The sequence below is a fragment of the Eumetopias jubatus genome, unplaced genomic scaffold, assembly GCF_037043125.1.
Source record: "Eumetopias jubatus isolate StellerSeaLion01/CBP00866 unplaced genomic scaffold, mEumJub1_p1.0 scaffold_75, whole genome shotgun sequence".
NCBI classification, from domain to species: Eukaryota; Metazoa; Chordata; class Mammalia; order Carnivora; family Otariidae; genus Eumetopias; species Eumetopias jubatus.
The window spans coordinates 376,508-391,134 of record NW_028274881.1 but is presented as its reverse complement, the minus strand read 5'-3'; the positions used below and the strand labels follow the sequence as shown (position 1 = coordinate 391,134).

The 14,627-nt window shown below is 40.9% G+C and overlaps 1 protein-coding gene across 1 annotated transcript; it reads right to left on the bottom strand.

Annotated features, from left to right (window-relative positions):
* Positions 1-302: 302 nt before the first annotated feature.
* Positions 303-8,054, bottom strand: LOC148161746 (uncharacterized). The gene is made up of 7 exons (XM_088020590.1): positions 7,997-8,054; positions 7,515-7,677; positions 6,957-7,204; positions 6,422-6,558; positions 1,984-3,844; positions 805-1,920; positions 303-373 (listed from the first exon to the last, which is right to left on the bottom strand). The coding sequence occupies exons 1-7, from the start codon at positions 8,052-8,054 to the stop codon at positions 303-305; spliced, it is 3,654 nt and encodes a 1,217-aa protein (XP_087876716.1).
* Positions 8,055-14,627: the final 6,573 nt, after the last annotated feature.

Genomic DNA, 14,627 nt, shown 5'->3' with positions numbered 1-14,627 from the left:
ATGTGACTCTGGAAGCAACAGCCTCTGTCCAGGGATTTACTGCTGGAAATTCAGCTTGGATCCATGGTTTGACTCTGGAAGTGATAATCTCTGTCCAGGGATTCACAGCAAGAGCCTGACCCTGAGTTAGGGCTGTGACTGTGTCACTCTCAAATTGTGTCCAAGTTTTAACCACTACAGATTGAATAAGGGTGAATTGTGGGAATATTTCAAAAGTAGACCAAGGAATTACTGTTTTGGCTTGGGTCCAAAATATATCTGATGAAGTTAATATCTGTGTCCAAGGTTTTGCTCTTGAAGATTCATCCAGGACCCACACTGTGACTGTATCTGCTACAGACTTTGTCCAGGGATTTAATGCTTGGGATTCGGCCTGAGGCCACAGGATAATTGTATCAGCTACAGCCTGTGTCAATGAACTTACTGCTGGATATTCAGCTTGTGTCCATGGCATGACTAAGGAAGCTACAGGCTCTATCCAAGGATTTACTTCTGGAGATTCAGTCTGAGTCCACAATATGACTATACTAGCCTCAGGCTCAACTGACTGTTTTAGGGCTGGAGATTTGTACTCTGATTCAGACTGTGTCCATGGATTTACTGCCAGAAATTGAACCTGAGTCCAAGTATTTACTGATGGAGATTTAGTCTGTGTCCATTCTGTGACTCTATAAGCTATAGGTTGTGTCCACTGATTTACAGCTAGAGATTCAGCCTGGGTCCATAATGGGACTATGGAAGCTATAGCTTCTATCCTGGGAATTAAGGGTGGAGATTCAGACTGAGTCCACCTTTTGACGGTACCAGTTTCAGTGTCCAATGTTTTGGGCAACTGTCGTGTCCAAAGTTTTACTTCTGAAAATTGAGATTTGGTGCCTGGTGTGACTTTATCAAATTTAGTCTCTATCCAGGGCTTCATGGTTGGAAAAAATCCCATGGTCCATGGTATGGCTGTTTCAGAAACAGCCTCTGTCCAGGTATTTTCTTCTGGGGATTCATTCTGAGTCCATGGTATGACTGTGTTATTTTCAGTCTGTGTCCAGGTATTTACTGCAAGAGATTCATCCTGGATCCAAGGTGTGACTGTAACATTTTCAGGTTGTGTCCAGAGATTTGCCACTGGCAGTTCAGGCTGAGTCCACTGTGTGACTATACGAGACAAAGGATACATCAAGAGCCTTTGTCCTGGAAATTCAGTCTTTGCCCATGTTGTGACAGTATCAGCTAAAATATCTGTCCGGTGATTAATTGCTGAAGCTTCTCCCTGTTTTGAGAGTATAACTGCTTCGGTTTCAGACTGTGCCCAGGGATTAACTTCTGGAGTCTCAGCCTGTCCCCATGCCCATGGTGTTGATGTATCAGCTTCATTTCGTGCCCTGGGATTGATTATACCCACATCTGGCTGAATCCAACGTCTTATGTCAGATTCAGATTGTGTCCAGAATCTAACCTTATCACCTTCAAGCTCATCCCAGGGCCTTACAGTGTAAATGTCATGTTGTATCCAGGCTCTTAGCTTGTCTGCCACAGGTTGGTTCCAGGGCCTAACTATTTCTGTTTTGGACTGTATCCAGTGGTGGGCTACTTGGGATACTGGCTCTGTCCACATTGTGGGTGTCTCCACTTGAGTCTGGAACCAATGTCTGACATTGTCAGCCTCAGATTTAGTCCTAAGCCTGGGTATATCACCTTCAGGTTGGGTCCAGGAATGGGCTGTTTGAAATTCTGTCTCAATCCAAGGTTTGAATGTATGCATTTGAGTATACAACCAGGGTCTGACTCTATCAGCTTCAAGCTCAGACCAGGAAATGGTTGTCTGAGATTCAAGTTGGTTCCATGTTCTGAATGTATTGGTTTGTATTTGCAACCAAAGTCTAGCTATATCAGCTTCAGGCCCTGTCCAGGGTGTAATTGTATTAACTTTAAACTGCCTCCAGATTCTGAATGTCAATGCTTCAGGCTTCATCCATGGTTGGATGCTACTAGCTTTTGACTGAGTCCATGGTCTCACTATGTCAACCTCAGGCTGAGTCCAAGGGTAGAGTGTTTGCAAGTCTGGCTGAGACCTTGCTCTCATTTGATTAGACTGAGTCCAAAACCAGGATCTGGCTGTACCAGCTTTAGGCTTGTTCCCAAGTCTGAAGGTTTCAATTTCAGTGTGTGTCACGGATCTAATTATATGTGCTTCTGACTGGGTCCAATGTTTGTCTTTACCATTTTCAGTCTGGGCTCTAGGTCTGACTATTTGAAACTTAGGCTGAATCCAGCGTCTGATTCTTTCAGTTTTAATCTGTAACCATGGTCTGATTTCTGCTTTCAGCTGAGTCAGTGGTTTTCTTGCCTGGGTTTCTGGCTGGGTCCAGGTTTGGGTTATGGCAGCTTCAGGTTTACTCCAGGGCCTGGTTGTATCAGCTTTAGACTGAAAAAAAGGCTTAATTACATTTGTAATAATATGTGTCAAAAACCAGGTTGTATCTGCAGTTTGAATCTGGGGTTTGACCATAAAAGATTCACGTTTACTCCATGGACTTATTCTCTCCATTTGACTTGAGGCTTTGCTCAGACTGGTATTATATTGTGCCCAAGACTTAATAGTGTTTCTTGCAGATGGTATCCAAGTGAAAGTCATATTAAGTGCTGAAGAAGTCCACAATTGAGCTGACTTAGATTCAGGAAGAATCCAGTATTCATTAGTCTTTTCTGTAAGTTCTTGGGATCCATCTAAATTTAAGACTGACTGAAACCAGGGTTCCAACGTAAGAGTTACTGTAGGATACTGAGATCCATCTGCATTTAGCGTGGAATGAGTCCAGAATTCATTTTTATTAACTGTTAAAGGAACCCATGCATTCAAGTTATAAGTTACTGGTTTAAAAGCAGTGTGAACTCTACCGACTACATGGTGTATTTGGCTTCCAATATTCTCTTCACTTGATTGTATCTGCATCACTGTTCCAGTTTTATCAGGTACAGAATGTGTCCAAGGTCCAATGTCAGGGGTAATTTCTAGCCAGGGTCTAGCTAGAAGTTGACCATGGAAAGGAACCTTACTAGACTGAACTTGAAACTGTACAGTATTAACCCCAGAAAGAAGGTGGGATCCATCTACGCCACTTGAAAACAAAACCCAGGATATAGCAGAACTAACTAATGGTAGAGTATGAAGCCCAATGATACCAGCTAAAGGATTAACCCAGGGGTTTACTGAATTGGTCATCGTTTGGTATTGATATTTCATTGTATCTTTCTGAGGAAGGCCCCAGGGTATAGATTTATCAGGTGTTGGAGTCTTTGGGGGTCCAGAAAGAACCAAAGTTTCAGAAGTACCAGCTATTGGGGTATTCCAGGGCTCAGAAATATCAGAAGGATCCCGCTGTTTGGTAACAAGAGACGTCCAAGATTGTATCATTGGGAATTTGCTAGTTGAGGAGAGCTGACTAGCTTGAAGGTGTAACTGTCTACTGCCAGGAAAAGAGTCTCTATTATTTAAACGAAAAAATACTGGAGGAGGATTCCGGTGCTGTCTGTTCAGTGGGAAAGTGCCTAATCTTCTCTTCCGTGACTGTACAGAGAGTCTGTGGGAGGTCAAAATGGCAGTACCCCTGCTCAGGCTAAGCCTGTCTTGTGGACGATGTTCTACCCCAGGAGTAAAATTGCAGGGTAGGGAAAAAATAGGATCCAGTGGCTTCTGAGATGTCTTGATAAGCCATTTCACCCAAGATAAATATGGGGCTGTCTTGATGACAAGAACAGGGTCATAACAGGCCATTGAGGATTCACTGACCAGGCCTACCAGTTCCCAGTGGTTGCCACAGAGGCAGAGAACAGGACTACCCTGCTGTACCTGAATGAGGAAAAAAGATAAGCCGTATTTATGTGGGACAAACGGGCAGACAAACATAAATCGTAAGAATATATTAAATATATGTAACATAAGTTATATGTAAATATATAATATATAAATTATAAAATGTATGGCTACACTTTTGTCATAAATAATATCTGTATATTATATACATATTATCAATAAATACATTGAAATAGATAAGATTTATATATTTTTCTGCATATATCCATATGACATGGTGAAAAATAATAAATGTTACCTGGTACATACTTCATAAAGCTCCAGAATAACTTACACACACATAATTGTAACTCCATTTAAAGGAGAAAAACTAAATTACAAAGGATATTTAGAGAAAACTCCCACGTTCTAAATAGCAATTACATATTCAACATTCTTTATTTGGATATCACTTATTCCCTTTGCTGAGTATTTCTAGGCAGGGCAAACTTACACAATCATATGTAATGACTGTGTTTATCCTTATCACTCCACGTCATTACTCTGGTTCAAGTTGTCCTCATTTGTTTTCAAACCATTCTCATTTCTGCTATTCTCTCATACCCAAACTTATTCCATGCTTTGTTCCTCCTGGCAGGCAGGATGATACTCAGAGTAAAATCCAAAGGTGTTGTTAATTAGTTTCTGATCTCAGCTCAACATTTTTCCTTTGTTCATTTTGCTACCATCATATTTGTTTCATTCTTCACGGAAATTTTTCCACAGTAGTATCCTTTGCCTGGAATTGGCTTCCCTCGTGGGATTTACTTGGGTTGATTTCTCAAGGGCTGTAAGTTTTTGGTCAAATAGAACATTTTTAAAGATCTTCTGCATTTCTCCTATTTTAACAGCCCATCTTCATTATTTTCTTGGGAAACAATTGTTAGCTTTTGAGTAAGCTTCGTGTGGATAAGGATAATTATATGCTTTTTTTAAACTGCTGCATCTTAGCATAGCACCAAATAATGTTTAGGCAATCAATATTTGATGAATGAATGATTCCTTATTGTTTTTGCAGTTCATGCCAGACCATTTTGTGGGAATAAATGTGAAGAGTACAAAGGTACTTTAATAGACTTTGTTGGTTAGATTTCTAAATAAATCTGACTTCTTGAATTTAATTTTAAAAGCCATCTTTCATTCCACCTTCCAGAACAGGAAATATTTGATTCTTCTAAAATACATTTTTTTTTTTTTGCATTAAAATCTTTCTGTGACTCCAAGGACTTCTACAACTGAGTCCAGGCACCATTACTTCATAATTGGTCCAAAGCAATTTTCTTTTCTCTTTTTTTAAATATTTTTCTTAGCATCATGTGCCCCTTACAAATTTTACCACTCAAATATTTTCTATGCATTGAATGGTCATTACATTTGCACATCTTATTTCTATTATGAAGAGCTACTTTCCTCTCAAAATTTTAAGTATGCCCTTCTTCTATCCAAATGTAGATATAATTGTTATCTCCACTGTTCACAATAAAGATTTCTATAAGAACATTAACAAAATTATATTTTTACTAAATTACTGCACTACTCTCTCCTATCAAAACATAAACTCTGGTGACCGGGCCCAGAAAATCAGGATTTTCTAAGAACTGGGACCAGGCCTATTTCCTCTATGTACCCTATCAATTTGTAATCTACCACGCGGTGGTTACCTTGTCTTTCTTAATTTCAAATTTCTCAAATATTGGTTTCAACGCTTTGGTCTTTTGGGCTTGACAAAGTTTTGGCAATATGTTTATTAAGAAGAATTTGATATCACCCCATATCCCTTTTCCACTACAAATTTTAACATCTTCCTTATTTGTAAATTTCAAACATTTTTATTTTTGCCTCTCACTTTTTTTGCCTTAAATTTCTTTGTAGCCATTTGTGACTTCTTAAATTTTATCTGTTACAAACTAAGTATTACTACATGTAGTATATAACACAAATATTACTACATATCTTCTAGGTTGAGCGTTGGGAAAAAAGTCATGATACTCTTTTAAAATATATATTGGTAGCAGGTACTCCTCATCTCTAACTCAGTTACAATATTTTTGTAGCTTCAGGATGGTGAGATAATAATTACACCTCATAACTGAAGACTTTTAAGTACTCAGTTTGTATTTGTAAAACTGACTTCTATTTGTATTCTAACAAACCAATCAAGGATAACCTGTTCTTCCCATTGCCTCGAATATATTTTAGCAAATTTTCTAATTCTGAAATTTCATTGATGAAAATATTCCTGCTTTATTTGTGACCTTAAGAATAAATATATCTTTGAATATTTTTTGACATAATGTATGTATGATTATATAATCACATAAACATTACACCTGTGGATTGCATGTGAAAGTAAAGAAACTTTCTTTTTTATTAAGGGAGGAAGAGTCAACATGTTATCGAACGCTCTTAAATTTTTAAGTGTACAGTGTAAGATTGTTAACTATATACACTAGGTTGTTCAGCAGATCTCCAGCACTTATTCATCTTGCATAAATGAACTTGTATCCATTTTACATTTGACATATATTTTTACATCTCCCCCCAATGGTAACTCTGCCCTTATACAGTAAGTACCCAGCAGTCTCCTTGTGGCTGACTCCAGATGCATAAGTTGTTACTTTTAGTTAGGTGGATATATTGATGGTGGCAGAATGAGAGGTCCAGCAGCTTAACTGACAGCTTTTTGATACTGGTTCCAAAGTTATTGTGGTCTGAGGGAATAGAGATAGAAAGGACTATGAGATATGGGTTATTATATTCCTATGATTTACTACTAGGTTGGTACAACTTTCAATCTTTCAATCACAAAAAATTACTGAGATAACTCTGACTTCTCCTTTCCTTCCATCTAATCTCATACATACTTATTTCATACTTTCTTGTATTTTTTAGCTGTTCCTAAATCCCTCTTAATAGAACACAGAATATTATAACCCATGATATTGTCACTTTTCCTTCTTTCCTCCATGTGAAGTGGAGTAATATGGCCTTAATTATTTACAAGATTTTTTAACATCCTATTTTATTTTTGCACTGTTTTGCTTTGTTTTTTCTATATCATTATATGAGCTACATTTATGATATGACAGAAAATGACACTTGAGCTTACTCTGATATTGGTATACCCTGCAGTGTCTGTACTGGCAGTTATAACAGCTCTTCCAGAAGATGTTATAAGTGTGATAAAGTGGTATTCCCCCCACCCTGATAGGGTACTGTAGCAGGATGACTCCTATGTCTCCTTTGACTGGATCCATTCCAACTTGTGGACCAAAACTGGGGTGCAGGCATATTGTATGGCCAAGTAAGATATCTTCTTGGTCAATGACTGCTGAAATGTCAGAGTCCAAATGTTTCCTAAAGGAATAGAAAAGTACAGAAGAGCATAATGAAATTAGACTGAGAAAAACATTTCATTAGCTTCATTTAACCTGAAATGTTAATGTAATCCAACAAATTTCTCTTAACATCCCTGTAAAATGATGCTCTACATTGCAATAGAATTTGACTTTTAGAACTCCAAGCTTCATTTTTAATATGTTATTTTCCAACAACAAAGTCCCTTGAATGCGTCACTAACCAATGCAAATAAAATTAATTTTGACAAAACAAATATAAAGTATATATGTAACTATGATCCCTTTATCGCGATTCTAGATGTACTTACAGTTTATTCAGACAGCTGGCTGTGGAGAGGATCCACCACTGACTCAGAATAATGCCCTGGCAGTTTTCAGCCAGGGACACTAGCCATGGGATGTTGCTGGGTGCTGTCAATGGGGCAACCGTTGGGGTCAATGAGCTTAACCACTGCTTTTGAGAATTGGGTACTAAAAGGCCAGATAGGGAGGAGAGGAGGTAAATATAACATGATAAACAACATCTTGCTGAATGATTATTGATATTTGTCATCCTAACTTTCATTTGTTGAAGATGTGAAATAAGAGAATATAGAGAAGAATGAGAAACATAAATAAAAGTGGCAAAATGTAAGACTAGATGAAAGACAAACATGATAAGAAGTGAGAAATGAAATAAACATCAAGGAGAAAAACAGAAGATATTTTAAAAAGTTAAGGAAAATAAAAAATATTTCCCCAGTAATAACACAAACAGAGGAGAAAAAAATCCCAATTATCTGTAACTTACCACCACAGCAGTGAAAAAACAGTCCCCAAAACTGATAGAAGCAAAGTGGAGATCTCATGTTGGCTCAAGTGGATGTGAATGCAAGATAGGGTTCTAGTCGAGTAGTTGCCAGGGTTGGGATTGAAATTATAGCATATAGAATGTCTGACATCATAATACCTACTTATGAGATAAGTGCCTTCTTCTATTATGTTCACCCAATAAGAAATGTTTCCCATATTTACTCAAGTTAAATGTAACTTAAATATTGAAACAAACTTTTATTTAGTTCAATATTGACTTTCATTTTTGGAGTGAGAAAATGAAATACCCCATTCCCACACTTTGTAAAGAATATAATCTCTCTGGCTTTACCATGTAGCTTTACGTACCTGCCACATATACATACTAATTAAAAGAATTAGTTCCACATGATCTAACACAGAAGTTGATGAAATACTAAACAATGATAGTTTAAAATAACTTACAAATCAGTATGAAAATGATAGAAACTACAATCGTAGAAAATTAACTCAAGAGCTACAAACACTTCTCTCTGATGACAATATTGGGCAAAGAGCAACAATTCAATAATATTTACCTACTCTCATATGGAGTGTGCCATAAGTTGAACACATAAATCTGAGGACAAGAAGCCTTGGCCTGCCTAAGTTTTTTAATTCAGTGGAGGAATATATTAGTTAAGGTTAGTTTCTGCTGGACTGGACAGAAAATATAAATCAATTATATAAGAATAAATATATATTTCATATGATAGGAGTCGTGAGATACCTGTGAAGTCAGCTTCATGAATTTATCTGAGTTCTTTCTATCTTTCTGGTCAGCAATTTTATTATTTGAATTCCATTCTGACAATGCCTAAAAAATGCTTTATCTCTACCATGTCCTTGTTCAAAACACCAATTAAAAACAGAGAAAAGAGGGCAAAGGCAAAATCTAATGTCTTCCATTTAAGTCTTTATTCCATTTTGAGTCTGTTTTTGTGTATGGTATAAGGAAATGGTCCAGTTTCATTCTTCTGCATGTGGCTGCCCAATTCCCCAACACCCTTTAGTGAAGAGACTGTCTTTTTTCCATTGAATATTCTTTCCTGTTTTGTCGAAGAATCGTTGACAACAGAGGTGAGGGTCCATTTCTGGGCTCTCTATCCTGTTCCATTGATCTATGTGTCTGTTTTTGTGCCAATAGCGTACTGTCTTGGTGACAGCTTTGTAATAGAGCTTGAAGTACGGAATTGTGATGCCGCCAGCTTTGCTTTTCTTTTTCAAGATCGCTTTGGCTACTTGGGAGCCTTTTCTGGTTCCATACAAATTTTAGGTTAGTTTGTTCTAGCTCTGTGAAGAGTGCTGGTGGTATTTTGATAGGGACTGCATTAAATGTGTATGTTGCTTTGGGAACTATGGGCCTTTTAATAATGGTTTTTATTCCTATCCATGAGCATGGAACATTTTTCCATTTATTGGTGTCCCTTTCAATTTTTTTCAGGAGTGTTCAACTTTTGCAGAGTACAGATCTTTTTCCTCTTTGATTAGGTTTATTCATGGGTATCTTATGTTTTTTGGTGTAATTGTAAATGGGATCAATTTCTTTTTTTAAATTTACTTTTTTATTATGTTCAGTTAGCCAACATATAGTACTCATTAGTTTCTGATGTAGTGTTCAATGATTCCTTAGATGCCTATAACGCCAAGTGCTCATCATACCTGCCCTCCTTAGTACTCTAGAGAAGAACACAAGCAGCAACCTCTTGAAACTTGGTCATATCACCTTCTTACTAGACACATTTCTGGGGGCAAGGGAAACAAAACCAAAATGAACTTTTGGGTCTTCATCAAGATACAAAGTTTCTGCACAATGAAGGAAACAATCAACAAGCCAAAAAGGTAACCAATGGAATGGGAGAGGATATTTACAAATGACATATCTGATAAAGGGTTAGTATCCAAAATCTATAAAGAAATGATCAAACTCAACACCCAGAAAATAAGAAATCCAGTTAAGAAATGGGCAGAAGACATGAACAGATATTTTTCCAAAGAAGACATCCAGACGGCCAACAGACACATGAAAAGAACCTCATCATCAGGGAAATACAAATGAAAACTACACTGAGATATCACCTTACACCTCTCAGAATGGCTAACACAAGAAACAGGTGTTGGTGATGATGCAGAGAAAGGGGAACCCTCTTACACTCTTTGTGGGAATGCAAACTGGTACAGCCACTCTGGAAAACAGTACGGAGTTTCCTTAAAAGGTTAAAAATAGAGCTACCTTATGACTTAGCAATTGCACCTCTAGGTACTTATCCGAAAGACATAAAAATACCAATTAACAGAGGCACATCCACCCCAATGTTTATAGCAGCATTAAATTCAAAAGCCTAACTATGGAAAGAGCCCTAATGTCCCCTGAGTAATGAATGGACAGGGAAGATGTGGTATACATACAATGGAATATTATCTGCCATCAAAAATAATGAATCTTGCCGTTTGCAATGATATAAATGGAACTCGAGGGTATTATGCTAAGCAAAATAAGTCAGTCATATGTGGAATTAAGAAACAAAACAGATGAACACAGGGGAAGGGAAAAAAGAGAGGGAGGCAAACATAGTAGTTAAACTATAGAGAACAAACTAGGGTTGTTGGAGGGGAGGTGGGCTGAGGATGAGCTAAAAGGGTGATGAATATTAAGAAGGGACTTGTGATCAACACTGGGTGTTATATGTAAGGGATGAATCACTTCCTGAAACCAATATTACACTCTATGTTAAATAACTAGAATTTAAATAAAAACTTAAAAAAAACTAATGTCTTCCAGCAGATGAAACTCAATAAGTCATCTTTTCCTGTATTTCCACAGCAACCCCACTGTTTGTTTTTCCTTCCCTCTTTCACTATTCTGTGAAAGGCACTACTGTAATAATTTAAGCTTTATGATAGCTCTCAAAATGTTTTAAAGATAACTTTTATATTAACAATTAGTAAAAATGAGAGCACAATGTTTAATAATGAATAATGGATAAATTGATTTTAAAATGCTATTAAACTAATGCTTACATTGAAATCTGCGTGAGGAATACAATTAAGCAAACAAAATAGGACAAGGAATAGAGTGCCTACTGTTTGTTTAGATGCCTAAATGAGGAAATAAAACATGCAGTGTCCAAGACATTTAACGAAATCCAGTGTAAATGAGTAAAAATGAGAGTGGAAGCAACATAAAGCTACAGAGGAAGATATTTACCCAATATTAACAAATCTATAATTTGTTTGGTGTGTTTGCAGGTGCCCGGGTATGTGTGTTTGTGAGGCCCTGTGTGCGTACCAGTGCGGAGGGACCCTGAGTGTTTATGTGTTGTGTGTGTGTGTTTGCATGCCGACGTATGTGTTGATGTGTGTGTCCAAGTGTGCATGCTTGAGTGCCACAGACCTTGTGAGTTGGTGGGTGTTGCCTGAGTGTGTGTTTGCACATGGATGGGTGTGTGTAGGGGTGACCATTTGCACATACCTGTGTGGAGACACCATGTGTGGTCCTATTTCATTTGTGTGTGTGTTTGCATGCGTGTGTATGTGTGTATGTGTGTGGCGATGTGTGAGTGCCTGTGTGCCGGTTACAGTGTGTGCTTCCCGGTGTTAGGTGTGTGTGTGTGTCATGTGCACGGCCGTGTGTGTTCCTGGCAATTGTGCATGCCTGTGTACTAGAGATCAAATGTGTTGGGTGTGTGTTTCCTGAGTGTCTTTTCCTGTTTGTGTGGCCAAGTGTGCATGCTTGTATGCGGGGACTATGTATTTGTTGTCTTTGATTCCCAGTGCACGTGAATGTGTGTGTGCATGCGAGCAGAAACCTGTCTGGCTGTCTGGGCAAGGCCATGGGTGTATGGTGTGTATGTGTGTTTTCAGGCACACCTCGGTGTGTGACTTTCTGCGGTGCTAGGTATGTATGGACATGTGCCAGAGACCTTTCAAGTGAGTGTTGAGTGTATGTGTGCTTGCATGCGCGAGGGTGTCTGTGTGTTTCTCTGTGTTTGCAGGCCGTTGGGTGTCTGTGTGTGTCTCTGTGTTTGCAGGCCCTGTGTGTGTGTGTGTGTGTGTGTGTGCGCACATCTGTAGCCACCTGTTCATGCCTCTGTGTTGGAGATTGTGTGCGTGTTTGGTGTGTGTGTATTGCATTAGCACGTGTGTGTGTGTTTGCGAGGTCATGTGAGCACACATGTGTCCCGAAAAAACGTATGGGTGTGTGTGATTTGCATGTATGTGTGTTAGCATGAGCTCATGTGTGGGTGTGCGTGTTTGAGGGTGCACGATCAGAGGTGTATGCCTGTGTACTGAAGATTCTGTGTGTTTCTTGAGTGTCTGTGTGCTGTATGGACCGTGTGTGTGTGTCTGTGTGTGTGTGTCTGTGTGTGTGCGTGTCTGTGTGTGTGTGTGTATGTTGTTCTGGGGCCAATTGTGTATTCTTCTGTACTGGAGACCGTTCGTGTATGTTGTGGGTATGGGGTTACATGTGCAAAAGTGTGTGTGTGTATTGGGAAGCTCACTGCACATGCCTGTGAACCAGAGACTTTGTGTCACGTGAGTGTGTGCGTGAGCACGTGCATATGTGTGTGTTGGAGCGGCTCAGTGTGCATTCCTCTGCGACACAGACCGTGTGTTTCTGTTACTTGTGCGTATCCTGAGTGCAGGAGTGTGTAAATGTGTCTGTGTGAGGGCCAATTGTGAATGCATGTGTGCCTAAGACCGTGTGTATTTGCTGTGCGTGTGTGTGTGTGACTTTTTGGGTGGAGGGGGGTGTGTGTGCTAGTGCCGGGCCAAGCATGTATGGCTGAGCTAGATACCGTTTGTGAGTGTTGCGCATGTGCTTGCGAGTGCAGCCGGGTGTGTTTGCACGGGCAAGTGTGCATGCCTGTGAGCAGGACACGTGTGTTTGTGTCTTATGTGATCTCAGTGTGTGTCCATGCACAGGTGTGTGTGGGAGTGGACATGTGCAGCCAACATGCATTCCTGCGGGTTGCAGATTGTGTATTTCTGCACATGTGTGTGTGAGAGAGAGAGTGGTGCCTGTCTGCATGGGTTTGTGTCTGTGCGTGTGTGCGGCCATCTTCTATCTGCTGTGTCAAGCCTGGGTGTGTGGGTGAGTGTCCTGTGTGTGTGTTTCCATGGGCTTGTGTCTGTGGTGCCTGTCTCTGTGTGTTTCCAGGCACAGGTGATTGTGAGTGTGAGCGGCCACTGGCACATACCTGTGTGTCGAGACTATATGCGTGTATGTTGTGTGTCCAAGCGTTTGCATGTGCACACGTGTGTATATGTGCGTGTGTAGGCCCCAGTCAGAAAAGGAGAGGGACTGCGGGATTTCCAGCTCTGCGGATTATGGAGAAAGGGGCAAGAGGCCGAGGGTAGCCATGTCCCTCCGGACACACAGGCCTCGTGTGCATTTGTGTTTCTTCAGGAATCTGTCTCCCCTCTCGATGCCCAGATGCACAGGGCCCAAGGCAAGGAGGGAGGGGCTGGAGTTGTCAGGCGGGTGTTAGGCACACCACCCATCTGTGCTGATTGCACAGATGGTTTCAGGTGTGGGCAATAGCTAGGGGTTTCAGTCTCCTTCCTGGGCCGCACACCTCTTGTTGTGTGTGTGTGTGTGTGTGTGTGTGTGTGTGTGTATGTTGTTCTGGGGCCAATTGTGTATTCTTCTGTACTGGAGACCTCTCACCTTCCCGCCCCGACAAGGGCAATGCCAGAAGTCTGTCATTGCACAAATGTCACCTGGGACTGGGAGTGGACATGGACAGCATCCACATGAAGGGCGAACAGATAAAAACCAGGGTCCAAAGACCGTGGGTGCGCATATGAAATCCACTCTGGTGGAAACGTTTGGAGACCCAGTCGGGCACTGTACCTGTAGATATGTGCACGCTTCTCCCGCCTGAGACGGGGGGAGGGGGGCTGTGTGAGGAGCCCCTTCTTGTCGGTGATGCCTGGAGCCAGGCTTCCATTGGCACCGGACCCACGGCCCCAAGCCTACTTTGCAGGCTCGAAACCACACTTGGACATCTCTCACTACATTTGTCGGCCAGCTCTGGGGTTGTGATGGCCCGGCTTGATGTTCCACTCACGGTCTGACCCGGCGGACCCAGAGAGGGGAAGGCTAGGGAGGATGCATTCTCCTCTGCAGTCCAGACGAGTCGGGAACCCCTTCCCTGGGCATTCTTGCAGTTGGCAGAATGCAACGGAAGACAGTCCGTTGCTGGTGGTGGAGGCGTTTGTGCTGCCTGTCGCCTGGGAGCCGTCCTCAACTCCTTGCCGCCGGGCCTTCCAAAGAGTGGGCACTGAGGTCACCAAACGGGCAGACAGCATCCACCTGGGGATGGATGGTGGACAACATCCCTCTGCCGTCCTCTCCACAGGGATGTTGCAGACTTCCTCTTCATAGAGGGGCATCTGGGTCCCCTTTGCTGTATGCTTTTGGCTCCAGGAAAAGGCATGCGTCCCTCTGTCCCCCATGGCAAACACACTGTGTGTCTGTGAGACTGTGTGAGGGTGTGTTTGTGTGGGCACTCAACCTGGCACCTTTTCGAGGATCACCGGACTGGCTGCCGGTCCCAGAGGGGGAGATGACTTTGATTTCCTGG

Coding starts and splice junctions, on each gene's coding strand:
- LOC148161746 (XM_088020590.1), bottom strand. CDS start 8,054: ATGAGATCTCCACTTTGCTTCTATCAGTTTTGGGGACTGTTTTTTCAC. Junction 7,678..7,996: donor GTTTTTTCACTGCTGTGGTG/GTAAGTTACAGA, acceptor CTGGCCTTTTAG/TACCCAATTCTCAAAAGCAG. Junction 374..804: donor AACATTGGACACTGAAACTG/GTACCGTCAAAA, acceptor CTGTGGCCTCAG/GCCGAATCCCAAGCATTAAA.